The 26301-nt window shown below is 52.5% G+C and overlaps 3 protein-coding genes across 7 annotated transcripts in view; 1 reads left to right on the top strand and 2 right to left on the bottom strand.

The window, feature by feature from the left end:
- SPECC1 (sperm antigen with calponin homology and coiled-coil domains 1) overlaps positions 1–8445 on the bottom strand; it is a 94916-nt gene extending 86471 nt beyond the window's left edge. The window contains exon 1 of the mRNA XM_061470201.1: positions 8385–8445. The gene's annotated coding sequence lies outside the window, so the exon portion shown is untranslated. The remainder of the gene's footprint in view (positions 1–8384) is intronic.
- A 205-nt stretch (positions 8446–8650) lies between these two features.
- On the top strand, positions 8651–12507 carry TIMM22 (translocase of inner mitochondrial membrane 22). Its single transcript, XM_061470199.1, has 4 exons — positions 8651–8973; positions 9389–9585; positions 10624–10696; positions 11761–12507. The coding sequence occupies exons 1-4, from the start codon at positions 8742–8744 to the stop codon at positions 11835–11837; spliced, it is 579 nt and encodes a 192-aa protein (XP_061326183.1). The 5' UTR covers positions 8651–8741; the 3' UTR covers positions 11838–12507.
- A 1048-nt stretch (positions 12508–13555) lies between these two features.
- Positions 13556–26301, bottom strand: part of ABR (ABR activator of RhoGEF and GTPase) — a 39467-nt gene continuing 26721 nt past the window's right edge. For 4 of the 5 annotated variants that reach the window (XM_061470194.1, XM_061470195.1, XM_061470196.1 and 1 more), the window contains 7 exons: positions 19166–19225; positions 18949–19058; positions 18567–18706; positions 17949–18083; positions 17574–17679; positions 16155–16302; positions 13556–15988 (listed from right to left, as the gene is read on the bottom strand). In XM_061470194.1, the coding sequence (XP_061326178.1) occupies positions 15899–15988; positions 16155–16302; positions 17574–17679; positions 17949–18083; positions 18567–18706; positions 18949–19058; positions 19166–19225 (789 nt within the window). In that variant the 3' untranslated portion in view covers positions 13556–15898. Of the gene's footprint in view, positions 15989–16154; positions 16303–17573; positions 17680–17948; positions 18084–18566; positions 18707–18948; positions 19059–19165; positions 19226–23286; positions 23655–26301 lie in introns of those variants that run through there. The other variant, XM_061470198.1, reaches the window with a different exon arrangement.

Below are 26301 nucleotides of genomic sequence, written 5' to 3'. Positions count from 1 at the left end.
AGCTGCATAGCTCATTTGAGAGGCAAATGCACGGAGAGTGTGGAAAAAGGCTCACACAAGGAACAAGGTTTGAAAGATCTTTGCATTTACAGATATTTATGCTATATTTAACTGCTTTTGTGCATGCAACAACCTTAATTACAGAGGAGAGAAATTCCATAAACAAGACTATTATGTCAATAACAACGTGTTCTTAAAGCAAGTCTCTAATTCAGTTATAAGGCTCAGGACATTACTGTCTGGAGTTATAAAACCAAAAGTAATTACAAAGGAAAGCCTGCCTCAGACAGCGGGTATTAGTGGAGTCAGGCCATGGCTTTGGGACATCGTTTACTCTGTGCTTTCTTCCTTTTTATATATAACTGCTACAAACTTCTTTGCTTTCTCAGTCCCACTACTGATGTCAGGAAGTTGAAGCAGTGAGCGGACATTTGCAGAATGAATCATGGGGCACCACTTTCCATCTTGACAAAAACAACTGCTGTTCAGTTCACAAGATGATGCTGACCGAATGGGTGGATATAAAGAGTGAACTCTTAAAGTATTGCCAAAAAGGCTCCACCAGGGAGACTTTGAGAACCCGGATCTTTTCTCCCCTGCTCTTAAGGGGCTATCACACAGTATCCTGTTCCCACCCATATACCTGAGGAGCTCAGTCTGTAGCTACCAGCTTTGACCTGCAACTACAGAAAACATTTGTTGCTAAAGAGACTAGAAGAATTAGATTTGGAAAGAAACAAATATGTTTTATGGAACATGGAGTGCTATAAGAGACAAGAAAAACAGCTTCCTCTGGTGCCTATTGCCAAATTTTCAGAAGACCAGACAACAACTTGAAAATTTCCAAGGGAACAGTCACGAAGTCAAAAATAGAATTAGGAAACTGCCTCTTTCAAAACTAAGAATCTGGAAGAGGTGCCAGCATTTCTCAGGATTTCTGTTATTCCCAAGTAGAACACTGAAGAGTTAACAGATATCTAGCTACCAAAAGAAAAGCAACCAGCCCACAGAAACAGGCAAAATGAGGAAGGAAATCTGTGGTGAAGGAATAGTCGTTGTATTTCATGCAGTTAGAATAAAAGTCTCTGATCAGTCTCTGATCACTTTTGCACACTTTTATCCAAAGTTTATTTTCCTCTGCTGGTTTTGAATGTCTGCACTTTGGCATCAGAGAGCAACAAAGCAAGAGCAGCTTTCCTGCAGTCACCCTTCAATTCAAAATGCAGAGATCGAAATACGTGGAAAAGGCAATACTCAGTGCTCTTCCCTAAAGGAAGAGATAAGACTTGCACTGTTCTTAACTGAAATCTTTTATTTCAATGACTAAATGAAAGACTTAAGCAAAAGGGAGTATCTTCATTCTTTATTATCCCTCACTGTTAGTTTTTGGGTATATAGGTTATAATGTGGCTTCATTAACAATTCATAGAGAATTACCATATTGAAGCAGAACAGCAAGTTTTTACTACCTACACAGGCAAAATACTGCACAACCCTACTCAATCCTTTTGCTCATTGTCCAGGGGGGATCACATGCTAGAAAAGCCTGCATTTTATCCCCTAACGGGAAAGAAATTACACCAGGCATCCATCAAGCACTAAGGAGCCCTGAACAGAAAACCATTTCATTACATTTTTGCTGATCACTGACAATGGAATGCTGTGCTGGAAAATTAAGGACTGGAGAAGATACGTGCTGAAGGCTGCCTTAGAATCAAAAAGTCCCAATAGGACGTTGGTGGAATGCCCCACTGCTTTGAACTTTTTGGTATGTTTCAGGGTGATGCAAATGAAAGACCTGAGTTGTCAGCTTTGTTTCAGAGGGATGTGCACTGGAACTGCTGACAGCCCCTGAATGGAAGCAGAACTGCAGGGTATGCCTAGATGCACAGAGAGCATCGTGGGGAGCCCAGCAGCAACAAGAACTAGAACAAATTAACAGAGATGACTGACAGCACAAGGAGTTCAAGTCCCAGGAGATGAACTAACCCTTTGATGTAGATCAGGATTTCAGAATAGGTTTGATTCCTCACATAGAAATATCTCAGAGCTCTTAATCCCTGCATCTTTTACAGGTTTCTTGAACAGTATCACCTAATCATTGCAGTAACTTAGCAGCCCATATAGTTTACAGGTAGGGAAACTAAGGCATCTAAATTACTGACAAACTAGCTCAAGCTAGTAAGGATCTACAATGCCCATCAGATTTAGCTTCCATTTAGGAAGTCAGCAGTTTTGCAAGAGACACAGGCACCCAGAATCAGAGCATAGAAGTTTGCCTTTGGTAACATAAATCCAGAAAAAAGGGAGAACCTAAATTAAAGTTCAGCAATTCCTTGCTTCCAGACAGTTTGTATGAACAAACATGTTTGCTGCTGCTTAAACTTCTGAATCAATATAGCACACTTAAGAAATTTAACCATGCAGCTGGAATCTGAAGTACCCAGACACTGAGATCCTCCCAGTATTAACCACAGCATTACAGAAACGACTAAGTTTCTGTAGTTACTATTAAGAAACGTGCAGTGGTATAATGCAAGCAAATTCTATTCTGAGATCTAAGTTCTGCTTTCAAGATTTCTTATGAGAATTATTTCCTTGGATTTCTTGGTTAGTAATTATAATTACTTCAGACTTTAAACCCTAGTCCAGATTTGGCACATAATAAAGATTATAACTAAAAATCAATTATGAGCCTTTTCAATCTTAGTAAAGAGATCTTAGTATGTAAATCATGTTGCCTGTGAGGCAGGTAAGGACAAATATCAGCATTCATCAGCATGAACTCATCCTCCAGACAGGCAGAACTCTTTCCATCACAGAGGAAGACAGCACTTCTGGCTCTGTCCTGTTTGTTGTCCACACACACAAAGCAAATGCAAATTGTACCTCTCCTCAAGGTCCATAAGCTCAGCCTCCCATTTTCTTGTACTAAACAGCTACACTGAACAGCTCTTTAAATGAATGGAAGCCTCCTTTATGGAAAGGTAGAAAGTCTAAATGCCACAAGCAGCAGGAACAACTAATGAAGTGGGAAAGTGACAAATAGGTGCTCAGCTTTCTGAGTTTCTATAAAGGCAAGTGATAACTTAAAATCTCCAGCAGATATTAAAATAGGAGGGTAATGAAGCAAAAGAACAGACTGCATGAAAAGGAAGTATCTTATGGAGTCTGTGACCTGTTTACCATAAATAAATGAAAGCAAAACAACCCCCGAGTTAGCACAAGGGACATTGGTGAACGTGTCTTGCAGAGAAGCCTATAGATACATTGGTCATTACAGGGCAAAAGAGGATGGATTGGCCAAGCAACAGCAACCTGGGAAAGAAAGCACATGTGACAGAAAGGGAAGATTAGGAAATCCAGGACAGCAGGAAAAGTCACTCTGGATATTGCCCTGCTAACACAGCAGTTGAAGGCCTAAGGCAAGAAAAGGAAATACAGAGGAATGAGGAGAGAATACACAGGCCAGCTCAATGCTTTCTACCCCACAGTGAATCACCAGCAACTCTGCTGGCTCATGTGTCAAGTGGAATATCACTATTTTGCATCCTTCATTAGAATTAATAAGTTCATTTGTTGACAGTATCAAAAGAAAGGCCAACTGTTGGCTCTGTCACAGAGAACAACGTCCTCCTATTCCTGCAGGAACTTGCAGGTGAAAGCATGATCTCCAGGGAAAGCTTGGCATGTCCCTGCTCATGTACCTGTCCTCTGATCCAAGGACAGACTCCAGAACAAGCTATACTCCTTTCATTGTTATTAAAGATGAGAAATATGCTATTTTTTCCTCTTTGATTGCATGTGATCTCATTGAGAACAACAGCTTAAGCATTTTGCCCTGTTGTATCTCAGGGAGCTGGAAACCTTCTACCAGCAGGAAACTCTTACAGCAGTTACCATGGTGACACCGGTAATAGATATTTAAAGACAACTCACTCAATCACATCTATCAGGTATCAGGAAGCTCTAGTAAGAAAAACACAAAGAGCTTGAAACTAGGGAACCAACCAGGCTTAGTGATGGACAACAAATTCATGGAGAGGGATCTGCTTATACAACCATTTAGCTGGACACAAAGGACTCCTGTTCAAATCTGAATGGCACTGAAGCCTGCAGAATAAACTATTTTTAGTCATTTTAAAATTAGTTCCAGAAGCCTTATTTCAATAGCAGGAGGTCTGTAAATCCTTTTAGAGCTGCCATTCCTGCAGCTCACCCCACACTAGAAGCAGGCTGCTGGAAAATCCCCAGCCTACCGACATCACCTGGAAGGGGGTCCTTCCAACAGGTAAACCATGGTGGTGGCTGTAGGGAGCACTGCTCTCAGCACCCACCCCAATGGCCCGACACCAGGAAACTGATGTGGCTGCATTGCAGGAACAGGACTCAAACTCAGCTCCAAAGGGACTTTACCTCCCCATCTGGAGGGCTGGGTAGCCTAAAGAATAGTGTCATACTACTGTTTAGAAGTTATTATGAAGCAAGGAAACCTGAATCTGAATAAACATGATGCTCACTGAGTTGAAGAACTACCTTTGGTTATGTAAATGTTAAACAATTTATCTCTTTAGCTTTTAGCCTGTAGCATTCCAGCCCATTGGAATGTAATTAAGAGAATCCGCAGAATTAGAGCCCTTAGATAAAAAGCTACATCACCAAGCTGGCTAAGCTTATGTTAGAGTCATCACATTGAGATTTCCTTTCCTTTCCCTTTTTGCTGCATATTTCCATGACAACTTTCCTCCAGTATCAACTTCTTTATATTGGAAAGGTCTCCCAAAAGAGAATTTAGGCTTCTATAGCAACAGCTAAAATCCCTGGGAGATGATGATGTCTGAACACTTCTACAGATTTGTGGTTTTTTTAGCCTATGACTTAAAAGTGCATTTCAAATTTCGCAGGTGAAAACAGAAGTGTGCGTAATATTAAGGAAATTGTGAAGAGCATAAGGAGCGTGCTGAAGTGGCACAAGTACAAAGAAACCACCCTACATTCAAAACGGAATCGCACTTCAAGATATCAGACGTTAAAGACAGCAGACAGGATCAAACACATCTTGAAAACCCACATCCTGCTCCTTCTGAGGTACAGAACAGAGCCACAAGGAATATGTCTGCTGATCCTAAAAGGAGACTTTATTGAAATGTCTCTCTGCAGTCTACCTTATATTGACCTAAAGAAAAAACATCCTGACAGTAAGTCAGGATGCCTTTTCAATTTTAACTCCTACACACCTGCCAGGTAGCTATAATCTGACCTTTTTTCAGTACTTTAGCTCTTTGCCATGATAGTGCCAGTATTCTCCAAAATGGAAAGCCTTGCAACCTCAGCAAAAACATAGCTGTATTCTCAGACATATATTGGTTAAAGTCATATAAGCTAAGAAGTACAGAAGCAAGGTTTCTTCACTGTATTTAGGTGTATTTCATGAAGAACTTCTCCAATGCCCTCTCAAACCTAAAATATTTTAGGTAAGAACAAACAAAACTAACATTACATTCACAATCTGGATGAGAAGTCAGAAGGCATCAAACATTATATAGATGAGAAGGCTACAGAATGGAAATACTAAGTGCTGCTGCCAGAATCGGAGCCCAGCAGGCCCCAGCACACTTCCTTTCCTACGCAAGAGGAAAGGCAACTGCATAGCAGCCAGACTTCCTTCTGCTTGTGGTACAACTGAAAGCTGTCCCTTTGTTCATTAAAATGCCTGTTGCTTTATCCCCTCTTCCTCTCATTCCTCAAGATCATCACAGTTCTGGTAAGGGGGAAAAGGTGCAGATAGGTAGACATAAATAAAAAAAAATGGATTGAATCTAATTACTGTTGACTTCCACCTTCACACACTTGAGAAGAGCCTCTGGAACTGGCAGTTCTACAAAATAAAGTTAAGGACTATGAAAAGTTTTTAATAGCAATGCCAAAAAGTGACAGCCAAAGCCTATGCAAATCCTGGGAACTCTACAAGTAAGACATATGCAAAAACAGGATTTCAGACAAAACCCCCATTATTTCCAAGGTTTATCCTGTCTGCAGAATATTGAAGTGTGGGAGGAAGACTGAGTCACTGTAAAGTTCAAGCGAGACACAATTATTTCACATCCCCATGTGCTGCCCTCTGCTGAAACAGACACTGAGCGCGCTGGAACATTGTGTATTGCAAGCAGAAGAAAAACTCATCATTATGTGCACTTAATGCTGTCATCACACAGGGAAGAGGCACACTCAAATGAAACAAAAATGTTTCATCTGGGACTAAGGAAGGTTAAAAATAACCTAAAGCTCTTACACTGGACTTAACAGCTCCAAGAACAAAGTGGGATTTCAGGGACAAAGTTCAGACAGCAGGAGCCTGGTGAAGGAAGAGAATCAAATGCGTTGGCTACACACATGCGCAATAATGAAGGTTCACAGGTTTGTAAAGAAACAGCTGAAAGTTTCATTTGAATAACTTATTTGTCAAATGATGTGTTGAACTCTCTGATCCTCTCTCCATGCCTTAATCCTCTGATTTCACTCACATGAAAAGTCTGCTCGGATAGACGAGGTTATTCAAATACTCAAGCACATGTATTTATTCATATGTAGAACACAGAACAGCAGAAATAAGGAGATAAAATACATGAGGAGAGGAATATAACATATACATATATTTATAGATATGGAGATTTATAAGTATTTTATGTAATTGTAGCTACACGGTATTTCTTTATATCATCTTTACAAACGAATAGTAACCCAGCATTGCCTCCAAATCCCAGGAACACAGAAAAGAAAGTCAAAACAATCTTCCAGCTATACTTGTAAACTCTTAGTGCTCAGACTCCAAATCCAACATATTTTTGTTTCCCTTTATGCCTTTGGAAAATAGGCTTTGCAGTGCAACTTCAAAATCAGCCCAAGGAGGTTATTTTGGATCAAGGAGAAGATTGAAATCTGAAGTTCAGGGCTCCTTAGGGAGATCATCCTGCCAGCAACCCTCTCTGCTTTGTACAGAGACTGTTTCAGTAGATTTTAACTGAATGCTTTTCAATGGTTTCGACCTTAAAAAAAAGGAAACCGAACAAACAAACAAAAAAAGGAGTTAAAAGCAAGTGGAAAGGGAAGAGCAGTGGGCAGGTGGATCCTGCTGGTCCTGCCAGTAGAGGGCAGTGGAATTTAAGAGGAAAGTTACTGGCAATGAACTTCATGTGATGAAATATTTGAAGTGGTAAAATCCATGATTTAAAATTGCTGTTTGAACCTACCTGTCCAGTCCTAAACTAAGACACAAACAAGACAAAGCACGAAGGATAAAAACAAAGGAAACGGATAACTTTGGGACCTCTAAAAGGTTGTGTTTCAGGAAGGTTTCAGGGCGTCAGGAAGAATTCATGGTTAATGCATGGTTTGAAAAATAATTATTAAATCTTTTAAACCAGTTTTAATTATTAAAACACTCTACTTCAAAGCACCCCACTGAAACCATCACAGCTGTTTCTCAGGAGTTTAAAAACCTACGGTAACTTTTAAGATTTAAATAGAAAAATAGCCAAAAAAGAAGTCAAGAAAGCAGGTTTTGAGTCATACCTATCTTAACTTGTGCCGAGCCAAACAGAAAACTGGTTTTAGTCTACAAGAACAAGAAAGTAAAACAGGCTGAGCAAAATGCTACGAAGCAAAGCACACCAAAGGTATTTTAATGCTCATGGCACCTGGTTTACCGAGGGTAAAAAAGGAACATTCCCCATCTCATTACCAAACAGAACCAGCTTCCAAGAGCCAAGCTTTCTATATGATTTGACACAAGTTTGCATTTGTGACAGAGAGACAGACTCTGGTTATCTCTAGCCCCTTCGACATATAGAAGCCCTAAAGTAAAATTGATGCTTTACACTGGAGGCAGCTAGGGTTTCCTTAGAAAGGCACCGGCGGTGGCCTGATGCTCCAGCGTTTTCACCAAGCCTGGGTGAAACATACCCGAGCCCGGGCTAGGGGCTGAGGTACCATGAGGTCCTTCAGCTCTCACCTCAGACGATGCCCGAAGGCTGTCGGGGCAAACGGCGGGCTCCAGCCGCCCCATACCTACAGCCAGCAGCGCCTCAAGTGCCCTCCTCTCGTCTGCTCAACGGACGTGGCTACAACCGACCTTCCCGCCACGGACCTGTTGCCCCCCAGCCACCAGCGCAACCGAAGTCTGTCAGAGGAGGACGGCGGGAGGACAGCACCGACACCGCGACACCCCACAGCTTCCCATCCCTCCTAGCACCTCAGCAGGGCAGACGGACTCAGCCCCGCACTGCGGCACCTCAGCGTCCCCCAGCATGGGGCTGACCCGGGACAGGCCGCCGGCCAAGCCCAGCCGGAGCCGGAGCCCGAGCCCGAGCCCGAGCCGCGCTCACCTGCCGCCGCCGCCGCTCTCCAAGATGCTCCGACAACCGGAGCCCTCACCTCACCTGCAGCGGCTGCAACGGCCGCCAGGGGGATGGCGCGCGGCACGCCGGGTAATGTAGTCCTCCCAGCACCAAGGGACCAATCCCGTGGGAAGCCGCGCTACCCGCCCATGCCCACCCGGGGCATCTCGGCGCCTGTCGGGAGTTGTAGTTCTCCAGATGCTGCGCTGCCGGCGCCTCCCCCCAGCGGAACTACAACTCCCATGAGCCTCCGCGCGCCGCCGCTGCTGCCGGGAGCCGCGTTACCGGCGCCTGGAGTGGGCCGGGACACGGTGCCCAGCCGGTGGCGGGTGTCTGAGGTCGGTCATGGCCGCAGCGCCGCCGCCCTCCGCTGCGGGCGGCCCGGAGCCTCCCCCAGGGCCGCCGCTGCAGTACAGCATGCTGCTGCAGCACCTGGTGGGCGAGCAGCGGCGGCCCCGCGCGTGGGACCCCGCCACGTTCGGCGGAATCCCCAGCCCGCCCAAGAGCGAGGAGCAGAAGATGGTGGAGCGCGCCATGGAGAGCTGCGCCTTCAAGGCGGCGCTGGCCTGTGTGGGAGGTGCGGTGCGGTGCGGCGGGTGAGGGGGCAAGGAGAGGATGAGGGACGGGGCGGCCGGCTGCGGAGAGCCTGGGGGGGTCCCCCTCCATATGGTCGGGAGAGCGGGGGTAGAGATGAAATTGCAGCACAAGGACCCCCATGTTTTCATTCTCTTCATCTAAGCCTCCAGTGTATGTCACAGGTTCCAGGGAGGGATCTTTGTCTGCTTTCCTTGTAAAGGCTCACAGCCTTTCCTCAGCACAGCCTGTCAGCAACAGCTTCCAGAGTATGAAGGGACAGGGCATTTGTGCTCTTAAACTTCCCCTTTCACAATGCAGCATTGACAGACAGTAGGAGCAGAGGTTCTCTGGTGCCTGCAGGGAATGTGCTGCTTGAATCCAGGCCAGGTTCATTTCATACTGGTTGTCTTTTACAGGGTTTGTTCTGGGAGGCGCCTTTGGTGTCTTCACAGCCGGCATCGACACCAATGTTGGGTTTGATCCCAAGGATCCATATCGCACGCCAACAGCAAAAGAGGTCCTCAAAGATATGGGGCAGCGGGGCATATCCTATGCAAAGAACTTCGCTATTGTGGGTGCCATGTTCTCCTGCACTGAATGTATCGTTGAATCTGTGAGTAAGAACTTCTTAAGCAGTAAGAAACGTTTTCTTGTACACTAATAATCTCTTCTACTACATCCAAGTATGTGCATCTCCTTTGTAACAGGGCAAGGGAGTAGGCTAGTGTATTCTGTTTCTTGGCCATCAGAGCTTTTGAGGTTTGACACCTGTCTTCAGAACTGCTGTTCTCTGATAGAACAAGCAGAACAGCATACGTAAGCAAAGTACTTTTCAGTTCAAGTCCTGAATGTGTTGGCAAGTATAGGTGTTGTTTTGAAAAGTAACTTTTCAAAGTTTTAAAAGCCTAGCTACGAGCGCCTGTTGTTTTTGTAAAATATCAAACTGTGAGCTGCCACATGGTAATTTGGGCTTCTAAAAACTCCATATGGAGAAAGGGATCCTCTGATCAAAGCTCTTAAGTAATAGGCCTATTTTCATCTTGCCCCTATGGCAAGAAGTGACCTTGTGCAGCTCAGTGGTGAATCTATAATTCATTTTCTTAAACAGGAAAACAAGCCTGTTATGAATTTGAGTCCTGCCTTTTAATTGAAAGACACAATGATTTCATAACTCATGTAGAAGAAAAGTCTGTCTGCTTGCACAATGGAGCAGAACAAAGAGATCTTTACTCTGGCTGTGGAAATAGTCCATCTTTGTCAGCAGGGTACTGTGGCTGTCACCTGTGCTGAGAACCAGGCGGCGTGGCCAGGCTCAGTGTTGCACTTGTGTAGGTATAGTGCTGTTATAGTCTCTGAGCTGGTTGTAGTGCACAGTGTTGTACTCAGGGGGCTGGATCAGCTCACCTGAGAGTCTTTGCTGTAGCACTGCATTGCACCATATGGCTTTGTCTTACCTTTCTGGGTGACCTGTTCTTTTTTCTCCTGGCCCTGCTAGTCTTCTCTTTGAGAGTGCAGGGGGCCATCTGCTGAGAATAGAGGGAAAAACATCCTCAGCTGAAAAGGGCTGGAAGGTCATTCCGTCTTTCTTGGTGCTGGTACACTGAGTGTTCAGTCCATATTTACTTGTTGACTCTCATTTTTAATTCCACAGTATCGTGGCAAGTCAGACTGGAAGAACAGTGTTATCAGTGGCTGCATCACCGGAGGAGCAATCGGCTTCAGAGGTTGGTAGTGCCTGTTTCTGTGATAAAACTAATTTGGTTATGCAGCAGGTGATATTTTTAAACAGAACATAGACTGAAAATCTCTTTGCATTGGGTTATGGTGGTGTCAATATGAGAGTGTACTCCAGACTGGCAGAACTGCTCTGTCACTTTCCTGTCAGCTTGAAAGATGTGTGGGTAGAGGAGGTTTGGTCATACAGGACAGTGAGATTGGAGGAAAATCAACAGAATTTACTTGAAAGAAAAAGCAGGAAGTAGTGTTAGCTATCCACACTCTTCTGTGTGGATGGGAAGGAGGGGAGGAATCCAAAAATACATACTGAGCAACTCTGAAGCTACAGCTCTTGTGTTAACAAAGCTCTGCTTGTATATATATTTCACTGACATTAACTCTGTTAATTTGCAGAGAGGAAAATGCTTTCCTCCTTTCTCGTGTATCAATTCAAACAGACAACTCTGCTTAGCTATGAAAGAGCAGGAGCACTGGGAATTCAGTCCGGCAGGCACTAATGAGGACTTTGGGAACCTCTGAGTGCTAACAACATCTGTAAAAAGTTCCAAGTAGGAAGAGAGCTGCTCTGCTCATCAGAAAGATCAAACTTCTCTCACCTCTCCTTAAGAAAAAACTGTCCAGAGAGCAGAAAGGAAAGTGCTCTTGAAAGTGCTTCTAATTGAGCTTGTTAAGTTGTGTCTGTCCTTGATCTAATCCTTTCAAAGCAATAGTGACTCTTCTTATCCTTCCCTAGTCCAACAGCAAACCACTCACAGTGCTCACGTCAGAGTGCACTGAAATCAGCAATGGCCACTGATGTTTTCTGTCCCTTGAGGGCAAACATAGCAACAAAGGGCTCAGCCATTGTGCTATGCTAGTTTTAGGTCCAGTGTGTGCCAGGTTCCTCCCATCCCTTTGGGCAGTGGGAGTGCCATTGTTCCATGGTAGCAGACTGCCGGGTTCCTGCAGGTGTAAGCTCTTCAAGCCAGCACAGCATAAGCTAGTTACTGACTGAGAAGAAAAAGATCTTTCCTATTTTGTCTCATTCTTTCCCACCCTTTTTGCATTGCAGCTGGTTTGAAGGCGGGAGTTATCGGCTGTGGTGGATTTGCTGCATTCTCTGCTGCAATTGATTACTATCTACGGTAACAGTGGGATCTCTTGGGAGGAAGTTTCCGCTTTTGTTCCAGTGCTGCTGCTAAGAGCCTGCATCACAGCACAAGAACCATCAGGCTTACCTTTCCACTGCCTTCAGAGTCCTGATCAGTGCAAGCTGGATGGTGCTGGCCACTTTTCCTGAATGACTAACAATAATCTGGCTCTGAGCCCTGGCGTACTGCTTCAGGCAGACTTGCAGGAGTATGTGAGGATGGAGCCAGGCGCAGCGAGCAGTATCTCCAGGATGGATCAGCTGACTGTCAGTTTCCAGGAAACAAGCCTGGACTCTGAGCTTTTTCAGTCCTTTGGGTCTGATTTTGATGAAGTTTGCTGCTAGCATCAAAAGAGGCAGGAGGACAAGCATCAAAAAGAATTGCAGTGATTTAGCTTACTGTGTATTTGAATGTGCTGCAAGTGTTGAATGATTATCAGTTTGCAGCTTGCTACTCTGTTGGGGAGAGGTAAGATCCTGTGGAGATATAAGTTGTTTCAGGCTTTTCTTAAAATACCAGCTGAAGACAAACCACCATCTGTACAACTTGCCTTATTTCATGTATAGAGATGAGAGCCAGATTTCTTTACCATGTCTTAAAGGGAAAAGCAATATCCTTAGCCTTAGAACCGTGTGGTTACTGGCAGATGAACAAAACAGTTTAAGGGGGGCGGGAAAAAGGTTGTTGCAGAAGTATAATTCTCTGTAGCCACTTGGCTAGCCTGATTTAACCTCGCTGTGGGACTAAAATCATCTTGCTACTGCTTTAACTGCCACGGGCTCACGCTATTAGTTCCAGCAGTTTGATAGCAAGACTGGAACACAGAGTTGTGAGAATAAACCACTGTTAGAGAGATAACTGGGCATTCACTTAGCCCACAGTCTGTTTCCCATCACGTCCCTGTACCACCTCTGAGTATTACACTGGGGGAAGCGAAGTGGTATTTCTGCAGAACATTGGTACTGAAGTCAAAACATGTTCATTAGCTCAAGGAGCAGCTCCCTTTTTGATCTGCATTCATGTTAGCACTCTTGTTTTTCTAACCAAGCTCTGTTCTCAGACCTCAGGGGGTAATTTATATACTCAAGATAATTTAGGCTGATTTTAAACTTCAGTAGAGCCATTCTGCAAGGGCAGACACCCACCCTCATCTTTTTGAGGCAGTGGGATTTCAGATTCAGTGCACACACTTCACAGGTTCTCCCACCCACTTCCCCTCCTTTGCATCCACAGTTTGAGATCCCAGAATGGTGACAGCACTTGCTTACCTAGAAGAGCAATACTAGCAGGGTGGTTTGGTTGATACGATGGTCGGTGGTCAGTTTGAAGGCATATTGTCTCCCATTCCCACATGGAAAGAAGTGGGGAGGCAGCACCATGTGATCTATCAGATGAGGTTTCCAGATCGCCTGATGTCCCTTGCTGCGCCTGTTCAGTATCCTCAGGCCAGAAGCTGTGCAAGTCAGCTGAATTTTAAGCTTGAGTAATTCTGGGCTGATTAAACAGGCTGGCTCCAGACAGTCCAGGATTTTTTTTCCTCCAGAATGTACTGAAATGCAAGGATCTAGCCCAAACCATAAGATTTCTCTTAAAAGATTGCCTGGCACGATGCCTGTGCATATACCACTGGCTTGAAGTGCAGCTAGCAGGATTTCCACGACAGAGAAGCTGTGATGCCAAGGTGATCAGTTAGCACAAACAGCAACACCACAAGGCTCCCTTTGTGCAAATGTTGGGGCTTTGCATTTTTATTAACCTTTTTTTTGTTCTCCTCACATGGTTTACAGCCATTTAAAGTTTATAATCTACAGAAATTGAAACAAAACACAAACAAAAATATATCCTTAACAACTTTTGAAAGTCAAATATTAATTAACAGTTCTATTCTACCTGTAGCTGCAAGAGTGTCGTTGTCTCCCCCCCCTTCTTTCCTGCAGGGACAAGCAAAAGCCAGTCGTAGGGATGCCCACAGCCTGTTGTGCCAGGGCTGTGTGGACCAGGCCTCCAGCCACTGTCGCGCAGGGGGGATTTGGCTGTACAGAGTCTCCATCTGGAATGACAGTATCGTGGACAGAGACTTGGACACATGTAACAAATCAGACACACACAGGGATCCGTTGTGCAGTCAGATTTAAAACTCGGCCTCCTTACTGGGTCCAGGGCCAAGACAGACGCCTGGTTATTTTCTGCAATGCTGTTTCCCTTCTGTTTAGCTGGTAGTCAAGAGGGGCAGGGTCTGGAGTGTGAGCCCTTTGGAGGGGGACTGAAAGACTTCCCCTCCTTTCGTTGCTTTGCTGGTGCAGGGCAGGCAGGTGCTGCCTTCCCTGGGAAGGTGGGCTTAGGACATACCTGGTGCATCGGTGGCAAGTGGCCGGGCTCTACCTGGAACAGTCTGTTAGTCAGGAGGGTAAAGGCAATGCCACTGTTAGCAGGGATGCGCTTGGTCACTTCTCATCCATCTCCATTTGGCACAGGAGAGCACAGGGCCAACGCAATCGGGGAAGGGGGGGTTTTTCCCACGAGAACACGGACTCAGCTCACAGAGCGAAAGGTTTCGTGTCCCAACAGGTCCCAGCACCTACCTGGGAATGTGGGAGGGTGGGGGACATACTGGGAGCCAGGCACTGGGGCAGCCAGAGCACAGCCTGGCAGTGAGCACAGGCATGTGGCCATCCTGCCTTGGGACATGGCGTGACAACTCCAGCCATCATCACGGGGGTGAAGAACTGGAGCCACTAACTAAAACAGACCTGAGTTGGCCGGGCACAGCTAACCCAGCAGCAACTGCTTTGTGAGAAAGAGAACAAAGCACTTCTGCCTTCAGCAGTGAGGGCCATAAAGGCTTTCCTCCTCCCAACCCTCCCCGCTAGATTCCAGGCTGGGTGACTGTCCAGCTGCTGCAGAGCACAAACATCTGGCAGTGGGGCTGGCACCGAGGCAGGACCATGTGCTGCCATTTGCCCTGGGCAGCAGGGAAAGCCAAGGAGGGAAAAAAAAAACCTCTCCTTTCTCATGGCCATGGCAGGAATGCAGGTGCCCAGCAGGCTCTGCCACAGGGTGCAGCCAGTGTTGACAGTGCTGGGCTGCAGGGGTGCATATGCTTTACTACAGCAGAGATATGGGCTTATGGATATGGCAGGGACCCCGTTCCCCACCCCAGCAGGGTTTGTTGGAGAAACTGGGATCCACGTGCCCTTACGGGACCTACTGGTGCCAGAGCGCAGACCTGGGGTCAGCCCATGGTGGAGGAAGCAGACCTGCCTGGCTGGCTGTCTCTCAAGCCTGCTGTGGATCGAGACCAGCACAACCCCTCTCACTCCAGCCTTGTGTCATGGGTTACCCCAAAATGCTACTTGGAGGCGAGGTACAGCGAAGGAAGTAGCTGCCATGCTACACCCGCACAGGCAAAGCACAGGGTAAGGGCTGTAGAGGGGACTGGCCTGAAAGCACCCAGAAGAGCCGTGGCGAGGAGGAAGCAGCACCCTGCTCCTCCGCTCTCGTGGTCGCCGGTTTGCTTGGGCCAGAGCAGGATCCAGGCACAGGGTCCAACGTTTGCGCAGGCAGCAAGCCAAAGCAGAGCTGGGCACTGTCACGGCAGAGGGAAGCCTATGAGCTCCCAGCCTCTGAAGCAAGTCGATGCTGCACATGCAGGCGTGGGGCAGGGGAGCTGGGCAGCGAAACAGGCACTCGTGGGATGCTGCAGGCTTCGAGCTGGGCGAGACGAAGGGTGCCTGGTAGGAACGAGCGGCAGAGAGGAGTCCAGGAGAAAACAAGCGAAGGGAGAAGCCTGCGTCCGCAGCCCTTGTCAGTCACTACCTCTTCCGTTGAACAAATATACATAAAAACAATTCCTGAACACAAGGAGGGACATAAGACACGACTACTTTACAGAGGGGCACGGCGCCTGGGGTGGGACCGGGCCTCTGGTACGCGATTGTACAGGAGCTGCAGGCGGCACCGTCCCGGCTCCGGGCCGGTCTCCCTGGGGGGCTGCGATCCAGTCCGTGTCCCCCGGCAGGGAGCTGGGAGTGTTTGCAGCTGGTGCCTTCTCCCTGCAGGCTACACGTCCGTGGAGAAGTAAAGTGTGTTGCGTTTTAGCTCAGTGAAGGAGATGGGAGGATGCTGCAGGTAGTAGAGAAGGACCTGGACCTGTAGCAGGCAAACAGCGGGTATTAGGCCAAACAAGGGCAGAGCTGCCACCTCCCAGCTTGTCCTTGTGCAGACAGTGACAAATGTCCCCAGACAAAGCAAACCCCTCTGCTCCCCCACACAGGGGTGCTGGTGCAGGCTGCAGCCCCATGCCACCAGCTCTTACCTGGGCCATCACATCATGGGACCAGATGTCAGAGGCCAGGGTGAGGTGTCCCTTGCTCTCCCCCTCTGAGGGTCTCAGCAGTGTTGGCCCAAAGACCGTGGCCAGATTGTGGAGAGACATTTTGTTGATAGGCTCCTTTTCAGCTACCCTGCAGCACATGGGGAAGAGAGGGAACATGAGCTCCTAATGCTGTTCTCCTGCAATGGGGCAACCACAGGGCTATATGGGAGGCGAGTGGAGCACCTCCAGCTTGTCACTGCCCTTCACAGCCCCCCCAAACCCAGGTGCAGGGCAGGGAGCTCTGCCCCCCTTCATGGCCTCCTCCAGAGCCGCTGGGGCTGGCCGGGAGCCCCGGCTGTGATGTGGCAGCGACCAAGCCCTTGCTGGCCGCTGTGCTGCGAAGCCTCCACCCTTCCCAAGCCCCGGCAGGGTACGGGGAGCCCCGCAGCAGCCCGCACCTCCCCGCATGGCTCCCTGCCCCTGCGACCCCCTGGGACCCCGGCCAGCCTGCAGCGAGGGAACCAGGGCCACAACATTGCCATGTTAGGAGGCAGCTGTGCTCCCCGGCACAGGCTGCTCGGTTGAGCCCCGGCCAGGGGAGCAGATGTGGGAACTGGCTGTGCCCAGTTCTCAGGATGGAAATGGATTTTTCCTTCCCCAGCCCCCAGCTCAATCACTTTTTCTGTTTGGCTTTAGCCAAACCAGAAGGGGGGGAAAAAAACCCTTCATGATGCAAGTAACATGAGCTGTGAGCATCGGTCCCAAACTCATGGCAGCTCTGACCAGGCTCTGCATGTGCGTTGCTGTCCTGTGCTCCCTATGGGTTTTGGGGTCCCAGTGAGCCCCAGAACTGTCCCTCTCCAGATTCAGATGGGCTTCATCTGGGCCAAGATAGAGCCCATCAAACCACACAGTGCTGCACTTGCCCTGGGATGAGTGATACAGGGAGTCCCCTGCAGCTCTGGGGCATGGCTGCAGTTCGACCATCCTGGGGTCCTGGCCACCCACTGCAGACAAGTTGCAGGGATTATTGCACCTCGTTTTGCAGGGGCTGCTGCTGGACTGGTGGGAAAGGACACAGCACCCACTTTTCCTGAAGCCAACACTGACACCAGCCACAGGGATTCATGGTGTGCTGGGGCTGGTGGGATATGCCTAGGGCTGCATGCTCTTGGAGAGGCTGGGAGACGAAAGAACCACTGCTGCCTGCCCAACACTGAGAAACTGTTGCTGGCCCTGCTCCACAGCACCATCCTCCTCCACTTCAGGATCAGCCCACGGCCAAACAGGCACCGCAGGAATTAGTGGCTCTAACTCCCATTCACATCCAATCCCCAAGGCAAAGCAGCGAGACAAACCCATCCTGCACCTCCCGCCTGCACTGGGCATCCCTGTGAGAACCACCAGCTTATCCATTACCTTTTCAAGTGCTCCAGCAGGAAGAGGAAGGTGATGAGGTTGGGGTCAGGCAGTGAGCGGAGAAGGTGCATCATGCAGTTCTCCTTGGCAGCAGGATCTGAGAGGGCTGGAAACAAGGAGGGAGAGGGCTCAGGACAGGAGCTGGGAACACCTTGCGCAGCAGTGGGACCCACCACGGCCGGATGCTTCCCGGCAGCCAGTGCTGCCTGCTCCCTGGGGAGCAGCGCCATGAACCCCGAGCTGACCTGGAGCCAGCAAGGACAGCCAGAACTGAGTGGGTGAAGCTGGGAAGGACCCTCAGGAGTCTCCCATCCCAGAGCAGGCAATGCCAAACAGAGCCCCGCTTGGGCACCAACCCCTTCCCCATCCCCTTACCAATCCCCTCCATGAAGGCAGGGTAGAGTCTGTCAGTGAGGAGGGGCTCGGGCAGCTCACGGAAGTACAGCTTCAGCGTGCCGGCAATGGCATTGATGTCCATGTCACTCAGCATGACCAGGATGTCCTTGTTATCTGTCCAGAGAGCACCCACGCGTTACACCTCCTTCCCCTCTGGGTCTCAATCCCCTCTGTCACCCCAGCTACCCAGGCAGGCTGCTGGCTGGAGGGCAGGGACAGCATCGCCGGCTCCACTGAGCCAGGCTGGGGCTGGGAAAGCCAAGCACTTCCCGCCTGGCTGGGCAACGGATGCGGAATAATTTGCAAATCCATTTGCAATGCTGCCCTGACTCAGTGTCTCTCCGGAGCCAGCCAGGCGCAGCAGCGGCTCACACACCAAGGCACAAACAAGGCTGGGACCTCTGGGCTTTTGCTCTGTGCTCCTCCTCCTCCTCCTCACCCCCAGCCCCTTCCTGGGCACACCAGCACATTTTCCATACATGCAGTGCAATAATCAGACCTGGGACTTGCAAGGCAGGGGACCGGGGGGGGGTTGGTGCCTGCAAACCCTCCCAAGGGAACACGACATGGAGGGAAACCATCTCCCAGGGCACTCACTTGCATCAAAGACAGCTTTTAATGCCTGGATGTCAGTGGCTACGCCAGAGATCCTGTAGATGCCAACCTCTTCGATGCCCCTCTTCTCCACCTCCTCGATGCACTGGCGCACGATGTAAGGCACCTTGGAGCGCTCACGCCTGGTTCACAAAGCAGAGCCATAAGCAAACATTCCCAGGGAATCCCATGGGGGCCAGCCCTGCCCTGCAAACCCCGGGACAGGGGCAGGATGGGGGGGAAGGATGGGGCTGGTGAAGGAACAGGCAAGTCCCCAGCAGAGAGCAAAAGCCACGCTCTATGGTGTGGATGGAAGCAAGGGGACATGGTGCAACCCCACAGCCACAGGGAATGGAGCAAATCAGCCCCCCAGCCCCACATGTACTTTGTCACGACGCTGATTTTGACGCCGAAGACACCGGTCTGCTTTTTGGAAGGGGTCCTCTTCAGGCTCATATCTCTGCTTGTGAACTTCATGGAGAACTCCACCTTGATCTGTGGGAGACAGGGGTGAGTCCCTGCAGCCTGACCCTGGCCCATCACCTTCATTGCCCCATGACGCAGCCCTGCAGAAGGAGCTGCAATCGAAGTGAGGGGCTTACCCCGTTCATCTCGATCACATCCATGTGCCAGTTCTTTGTCTGCACGGCCTGTGGGTCCAGCTGTGGGGAGAGATGGTGTGTCAGCGCTGTGGGGACACAGCCCCATGCCAGCCCCACTGCTACCTCACAGCCCCCAAACCATAGACTGTGTGGGGTGTGGGATATGCTCTCCCCTGGCAACCTGCTGTCCATGGCAGGAGGATGGAGAGGGAAAGGTCTGGGTTCCCTCTGGCTGTGCCCCGAAGGCAGGTGGGCTCAGCCTCACCTACCCGGAGCCCCTCGAGGCATTTTTAACCCACACCCAAGAGGCAAGAAACTTCCAAGAAAATAGGACTATTTCTGGCTGCAGATTGATGAAACAGAACTAGGGCAGCGTTCTCCATGCAGAAAAACAACATCTCCCCATAGCCAAGGCTATTTATAACCCCTGGGAATGATGGGCTCCGCTATTTCTGGCTTTGGGGCTAGCAGGGGACTCGGTGACGCTGCCCCGGTGCCTGGCCACCGCAGCGAGGTGCTGGTGTTCCCAAGGCCCTGGCACGTGCCACGGTGGGTGCCAGGCCCCAGGGCTGAGCAGAGATGGGTGCAGATGCCTTTTGGTCCTCAGCTGGTGGTATCGATCCAACTCCATCGATCCCTGTAATGCACAGGGCAGGCAGTGGGGCAGAGCCCGGCACTAATGCTGCCTCTGGGATGGGGATGGGATGTGGGAGCTGGCAGGAGCGGGAAGGGGATGGCGCGGGCTCTCAGGACTGTGTGTATGCAGCTGCCCAGCGAGGCTTGTGCCAAGCACATGGGTCACTCGTGAAGGACACAAGGGAGTTTCCTACAGCTGCTGCGTTCAGAGATGCTCCAGACGAGCACAAACATGTCCAGAGCTGCTGTTCTGGCCACGGAGCTGCTGTTCCCCTGCCTTGGCTGCCCGTGAAGCCACCACATGTCACGATAGGGGTGAACCCTGCGGTCTCTCATGTCCCTTCTTGCAGACCAAGACCCCACACTCCTGAGGAGAGGCTCGAGCTGCCCTGGCTCTCGGCACAGACCCAATACTGTGGCATTTCCCTATGCCCAAGCGTGCCACATCGAACCCAAGGAGCTCTTCAGCGACCACGGTGCCACGAGGAACGCTGCGGTCTCCAGCGTGACCTGGGAATGGCTCCTGACGTGGAGCCCTCTCGCTGGCTCCAGCCCAGCAAGCACCACACCACCTCCTCCCGCCAGCCCTGCGGCTGCTGGGAACAGCAGCGGGGGGAGAAGGAGGAGGAGGAGGAGGAGGAAGGCTGCAGCTGCCCTGGTCTCCCGTGGGGCCCTGCAGCAGGTCTGGACACCAGGATCACGAGACTGCAGCCGGACCACAGTCAACGCAGCCCTCACCAGCACCAGATCCCCATACACGCACCAAGGCCAACATCAACCCAACGCTTGCCCTATGGGGCTTCCATCCCTTTTCCCCACACAGCCCAGTCCTTCTCATAGCAGCATCCGACCCTGTGAGCCCCAGGCAGGAGGAGCAAAGCTCTTCACCCCCAGCCAGGTCAGGAGCTGTGTGCCTCCTGCAGCACAAGTTTAATTGCAACCATCACATACGCCCTTCCCCATCCCCATCCCCTGGGTCCTCCCGGCTCCTGGCGGCTCACATCTGGAAGGGCTTTAGCAAGGCTTTGAAGAAAGCCTTAATAAAAGCCAGGTTGGCTGCTGCCAGCGCCACACATCTTACCCCAAGCACAGCACCTCCTTGCAGGCACTTGCCCCTGGCCAGGCAGGATTGAACCCATCCAGCTCCCTGCAGCAACCAGCACGGCCCTGAATGTAGGCTAGTTCAGTCAGTGCCACCAGCCCGAGCTTACAGGTCCCTGTGCACCCACAAGGCACCAGCTATGGCCGGGCCCTCCAGCCCTGCCCGCTGTCACCACACGCAGCAGGCAGCACCGCCACGCTGCCCACTCCCTGCAGGAAGCAAAGCTGCCCATGCTCCGTCTCCAGGGGTGGGAGGATGGACAGGAGCATCCACCCACGGAGCCACAGGCAGCTCCTGCCCACACAGCGCTGGCAAACGCCCCATCTCCGCTACCAACACCATCTCCTTCTCCTCCAAAGGGAGCTGCCTTGCTCCAGCACAACGCAGGGACATCCTCGGCTGGTCAGAACTTCTGGCCTGGCAGCCCCAGAGGCCAGCGCTGTGCAGGATGGCACAAGTGACATGCTGCTGTCCCAGATGTCAGCTCCTCTTCGGCAGATCAGCCAGCTTCAAACAGCCTGTGTCTGTCACCAGCATCTCTCCAGGCTGCTCCCTCCTGCATCTCAGGGATCTCTTGGCAGTGATGACATCCATGCCCAGGCCGGCATTCGCGGCAGTGCTCCTCTTATCCACGGGGAGCTGAAACACCTCCTGCTCTCAACCAAAGGGATGTGCCATCATCCTGTTTTCTCAAATTATCCAAAGGTGTTTGCTTGTAGGTCAAAGCCCCTCATTGCTGCAGCGTGGCAGGTGATGAGCATCCCAGCAGCGCTTTGTGTGTCCTGGGGAGGCTCCAGTGCCAGAATCCTCAATCCTGCTGGAATTTATCTCACAGCCCCTTCCTGCTGCTTGTCTAGTGCATGGGGTGACCCTGCACTCAAGGGAATGAGGCCACAGCCCAGGATTTTGTCCTCAAGACACCTCAGGTTGTGCACCATGGATGCAGCTCCTGTGCCAGCAGCGGCAGCCAAGACAGATCCAGGCAGTGCTGGGTCCCTGGGGCTCCCAGGTGAGGAGCTGGGCCAGCTCCAAACCCTCAGAGCAGCTCTCCAGGACCCTGAGCGCTGGGATGCTGCAGCAGGGCAGGGGATGCCGGGCTGGGCATGTACATCCCTCACAGCTCACACCCATGAGGTCACCCATCAGCCTGGGGTGAAGCCATCGGAAGCAAACTGGTGACTCAACCAGCAAGGCCGTCCCCCCCCATGGCTATCGGGAGCGGGATCCTGGGGGATCTACTACATCCAGAATTGCTTCAGATCAGCACAGCACTCACGAACACCCCAGCCTGGCCTCCAGGAAGCAGATGCCCCCATCAGACCTCCATGCCGGCAGCTCCCTCCCCGGGGAACAGGCGCTTCCCGGGTCCCTGAGCCGCTCCACGCCGTGGGAAGCAGAGCAGCCCCCACAACAGGAGATGCTGCCGGCGGCAAAGCACAGCCCCAAAAAAAGCAACCATTCACAGCCCTGTCTGCGAGCGACCCGAGAAGCAGCAGGTACCCACAGCACCACGGGGCCACATCCTGCCCTGCAGCCCCCGGGGGGCGGCGGCAGCAGGGGAGCGGTGAGGACACGTGTGGCTGGGACACAAACCCCGTGTTCTGACCCAGCAACAGCCACTGGCGGGCGGCCCCACGCAGCCCTCGCTGCCCCTTAATCCCCTCGGCGGGAGCGGCGGCGGCGGCTCGGAATCGAGGTTAATGCCGCTGCGTCACGGGCGGCCCCGCTGCCGCCGAACCGAGCCAGCGGCTCCTTGCGCAGGGGGACCCCATGGAGGGAAGCCCCCGGAGCCCCCCCATGGGATCGCAGGGGCTCTGGGACAACCGCTGATGGTGCCGTGCCCTTCTCAACAACTCTGCTGCCCACCCCTGCCCTCCATCTGATGGGCAGAATGATGCGGCCCCCCCAGCTAGGAGGAGCCTGGAGGGACCCGGGATTGAGGGGTTGCAAAGCAAGCAAGGGGGGTACACAGGCACCAGCACCCCAGGAGCCTGGCCCCAGTCATCCCACAAGCATTTCTGCCTCCTGGGTGAGCCCCGGGGCAGGGCAGGGGGGCTCCACACCCTCCCTCTGCCAGACCCTACAGTGAAAATGGCTCAGCCCCCCCCAATCCCCCCAGCACGCAGAGGGAGACAAGAGGGAGACAAGAGGGCAACGAGGACCCCACAAGCTGCTGACTGCTTCTAAGAGCTCCCAAAGCACCCACCAGCCTCCCTGCTCCATGCATGGACCCCATAACCTCCCCCATCAGAGCCCCCCTTACCCCACAAAGCCACCAACCAAAAAGCCACGACCACCACGCACGGCAAAGCCATCCCAGAGCCCGTTTGGTGCCCACCACGGGCACCCCAAAACCGTCCCCCCCTTGCACCCCGAGAGGCACCTTCTGCCGGAGCAGTTTGCTGCGCACCCTGCCCCAGAGGCGGGCGCCCGTGTTGGGAGGACGCTTCCCCTCGGGCTCCTCCACGCCGTGCTCCGGCTGCTCGCCCATGGGGCCAGGGCTGCCCTCCGGCTGCACCAGCACCTCCGTCATCCCGATGTCCGCTTCGGCTCAGGGAGGCGAGATGAGGGTGGCCGGGGCTGCGTTAGGACGGCACCCGCATCCCTCCTGCGGCGGGGTCAGCGGAGGCCGGCGAGGGGAGCCCGGCCGGGGCGGCGGGGAGGCGAGCGGCCAGGGCTCATCCTCAGGGTGTGAGCCAGGCTGTGGAGCGGCAGCTCGGCAGCCCCAAAACCTCCCTCCCCTGCGAGGAAGTGACTCAAAGGCAGCCCCCCCCCCCCCCCCCCCCCCGGCGGCCCCCACGCGTTTAACTCTCGCCCTGCCACCAGCAGCCGCTTGGGAGGGCTGGAGGGGCTACCCCGCCTCCCCACCACCGTTATCCACCCTCATCCACCGTTATCCATTATCTGCGTCTCAGCGCCCGCAGCGCCCGCAGCCCCGGAAGCCATCGGCGCTGTTGGCTGCAGCATTCCCGGCTCCATGGAAGAGCCAGGCTGGCTCTCCCGCTCCCGGCACAGGGATAGGTCTTTAGGGGTCTCCTGTCAGACCCAGGGATAAGCAAGGACACGCTCACCGTGCCCTGGCCCCTGTCAGCCCCACTGCCAGGAGGTGATGTGCTGAGGCGGCAGGGCAGGGGATGGGGTGCAGGCAGGGCTCTGCCCTGTGCCCCAGCCTTGGAAGGGTCCCTGCCTGCTGCTTCTCCTGACGGGCATGGATGTGGTGAGGTGCAGGGCTGGGAGGGACTTGCACTGCCCCCAGTCCAGACCTCCGCAGCCCCCTTGAGTGCACATGGGTCACCCTGTGGATCCCTGCAGGTCTGGGGAGCCCCGACACCAAAATCACCCCCTCCAGGGCCTCCACCAGCCCATCGAGGGGGACAGACAGGCAGGCAGCTATTCCCTGCGGGTATGGCAGGCACCGTGCCCATGACAACACAAGCTCTACTCTGTGCATCGAACACGGACTGAGGAAGGGGCTGCTCCATCCTGCCCCACCACCATGAGACCCCCTTTGTGCACCCACTGCCTGTCTCCTTGCCCACCTTAGGCCATAGGGGACAGATCCAGCCTTTCCCCTCTGCAATACGGACACAAGTGCTTGCAGCCTGCTCTGCATCCATCTGCCACCCCAACATAGCACCGGGCACCCCTGCCAGCACCCACTGGGCACAGCCCAGCCGCTGGGAGTGACTGGGACAGCTTAGAGCAGGGCCAAGCCCTCCAGTGCCAGGGACACAAGCCCTCCTCCATGGCACCTCTACCCTGACCACGCCACGTCCCAGCCTTGGAAACCACATGCAAAACAGGGTTAACAACAACAAACCAGCATTAATGCCAACCAGGAGCCAGAGCAGAGCCATTCCATTCCCAGTCCCAACCCAGACACACCTTCCCATAGAGCAACCAGTGGCTGCACCCACATGGCACAGGGTGCTCACCCTCTGCCAGCCACAGGGATGGAGCTCAGGGTGGGATCAGATGCTCACCACACAGCAGACCCCTTAGGGCTCACTGCCAGGATGCTCTAGAGGCTGGTGCCAGCCTTGGCCCCTCCATGGGCCCATCCACATCCTCTGTGCCAGCAGGATGTGACTCCCACCCATGGCACCGCTGCAGCCTCAGGAGGCTCCCGCTGCCCCCCGCAGAAGGGCTGCACCATTCCCTTGATCCCACCAGCCCCTGGTGCCTCTAAGCTGCTTTCATGGCTGACCCACGTGCCTGGGCCACCAGATTAGAGCTGGGCACTAAGCACAGCACTGGCTGGGGGGGGGGGGGGTGTGTCAGCCATCCTGGCAGCCCCACATACACCATGGGCCTTTGCTGAGCTGCTGATGCTGGTGCTCCATGTCTCCCACTCCTGCTGCTAACTGGAACCAGCAGCAGGTCACAATGAGCCCAGGGACCAGCCAGGGCAGCATCTCTGCCTGAGCAGCTCAGGGTAAAGGGGTCTGGCCACAACCCACAGCCCCATGTGCAGCACTGCTCATCCTGCCCATAGCCATGCAGCCCATCCCTGCCCTCCTAAGTCCCAGGCAGGGGCCAAGCTGTGGTGAGAGGAGGACAGCCCCAACCTGACCCTGACCAACCAGCCCAGGAAAAGCAGCCCCAGCACCTCCTCTCTCTTCCTTTCTTCCCCATGACTTGTACACAGCAGGGACAAGCTGTGCTGTCCCTGTCCAGCCCCTGTGTCTCCCAGCATGACTCATGTTTGTTGACCCAGGCTATTTCCGAGCGTGCAGCTGGACTGATCCCCAGGGGCATCAAGCCCCATCCCTGCTCCAACCCTCCCCTTGGCCCAATGCCACCTCACACCACCGCTTCCCTGTGGAGCGGGCAACAGACAAGCAATTTTGGGTATGAACAAGCCACTGGTGAAGCCAAGCCTCCGTCTCCCATCCCAGTGCAGAGCCATCCCCCTGCAGTATCCCCTTCCCAGTGGCATTTCCATGCTGGTCCCCCAGGACCTGCCCTCAGCTGCTTTCCCACAGAGCCAGTAGCTGCACTGGGCCCTTTGAAGTGGCCTTGGCTGGACCCTGTGTTCCAGGCACGACGCTGTCCCCTGGGGAATGCAGCCGGACCCGGTGTCCCCACCAGGAACACACAGAGGTACCCCCATCCCAAACCATCCCCACTGCCCTCGGCCTCCCTGCAGCCTGGCCAAGGTGAGTCTGGGGGCTGCCACCTTCCCGGTCCAGCTCACTTGGAGCATCCCAGGGCAGCCCAGGCCTCCATCCTCCTGCCTGGCAACCGCCAGTCAGAGGCAGATCAGCCGTTGTCCTGGAAACCCCTGTTGCCATAACAGCAGCTGATGGAGAGGCACGGGAGGCAGATGGTGGCAGAGGGGACAGCCACAGTTGGTGGGGAGGGATGGGGGACTGCACACCCAGAGACCCCCCTGAGG

Source organism: Pezoporus flaviventris, unplaced genomic scaffold, assembly GCF_033815535.1.
Source record: "Pezoporus flaviventris isolate CSIRO_AGI_PZ_B2104156 unplaced genomic scaffold, CSIRO_AGI_Pfla_v1 ptg000063l, whole genome shotgun sequence".
NCBI lineage: Eukaryota > Metazoa > Chordata > Aves > Psittaciformes > Psittacidae > Pezoporus > Pezoporus flaviventris.
The sequence above is the reverse complement of the archived record's forward strand: the minus strand, read 5'-3'. Positions and strand labels throughout refer to the sequence as shown.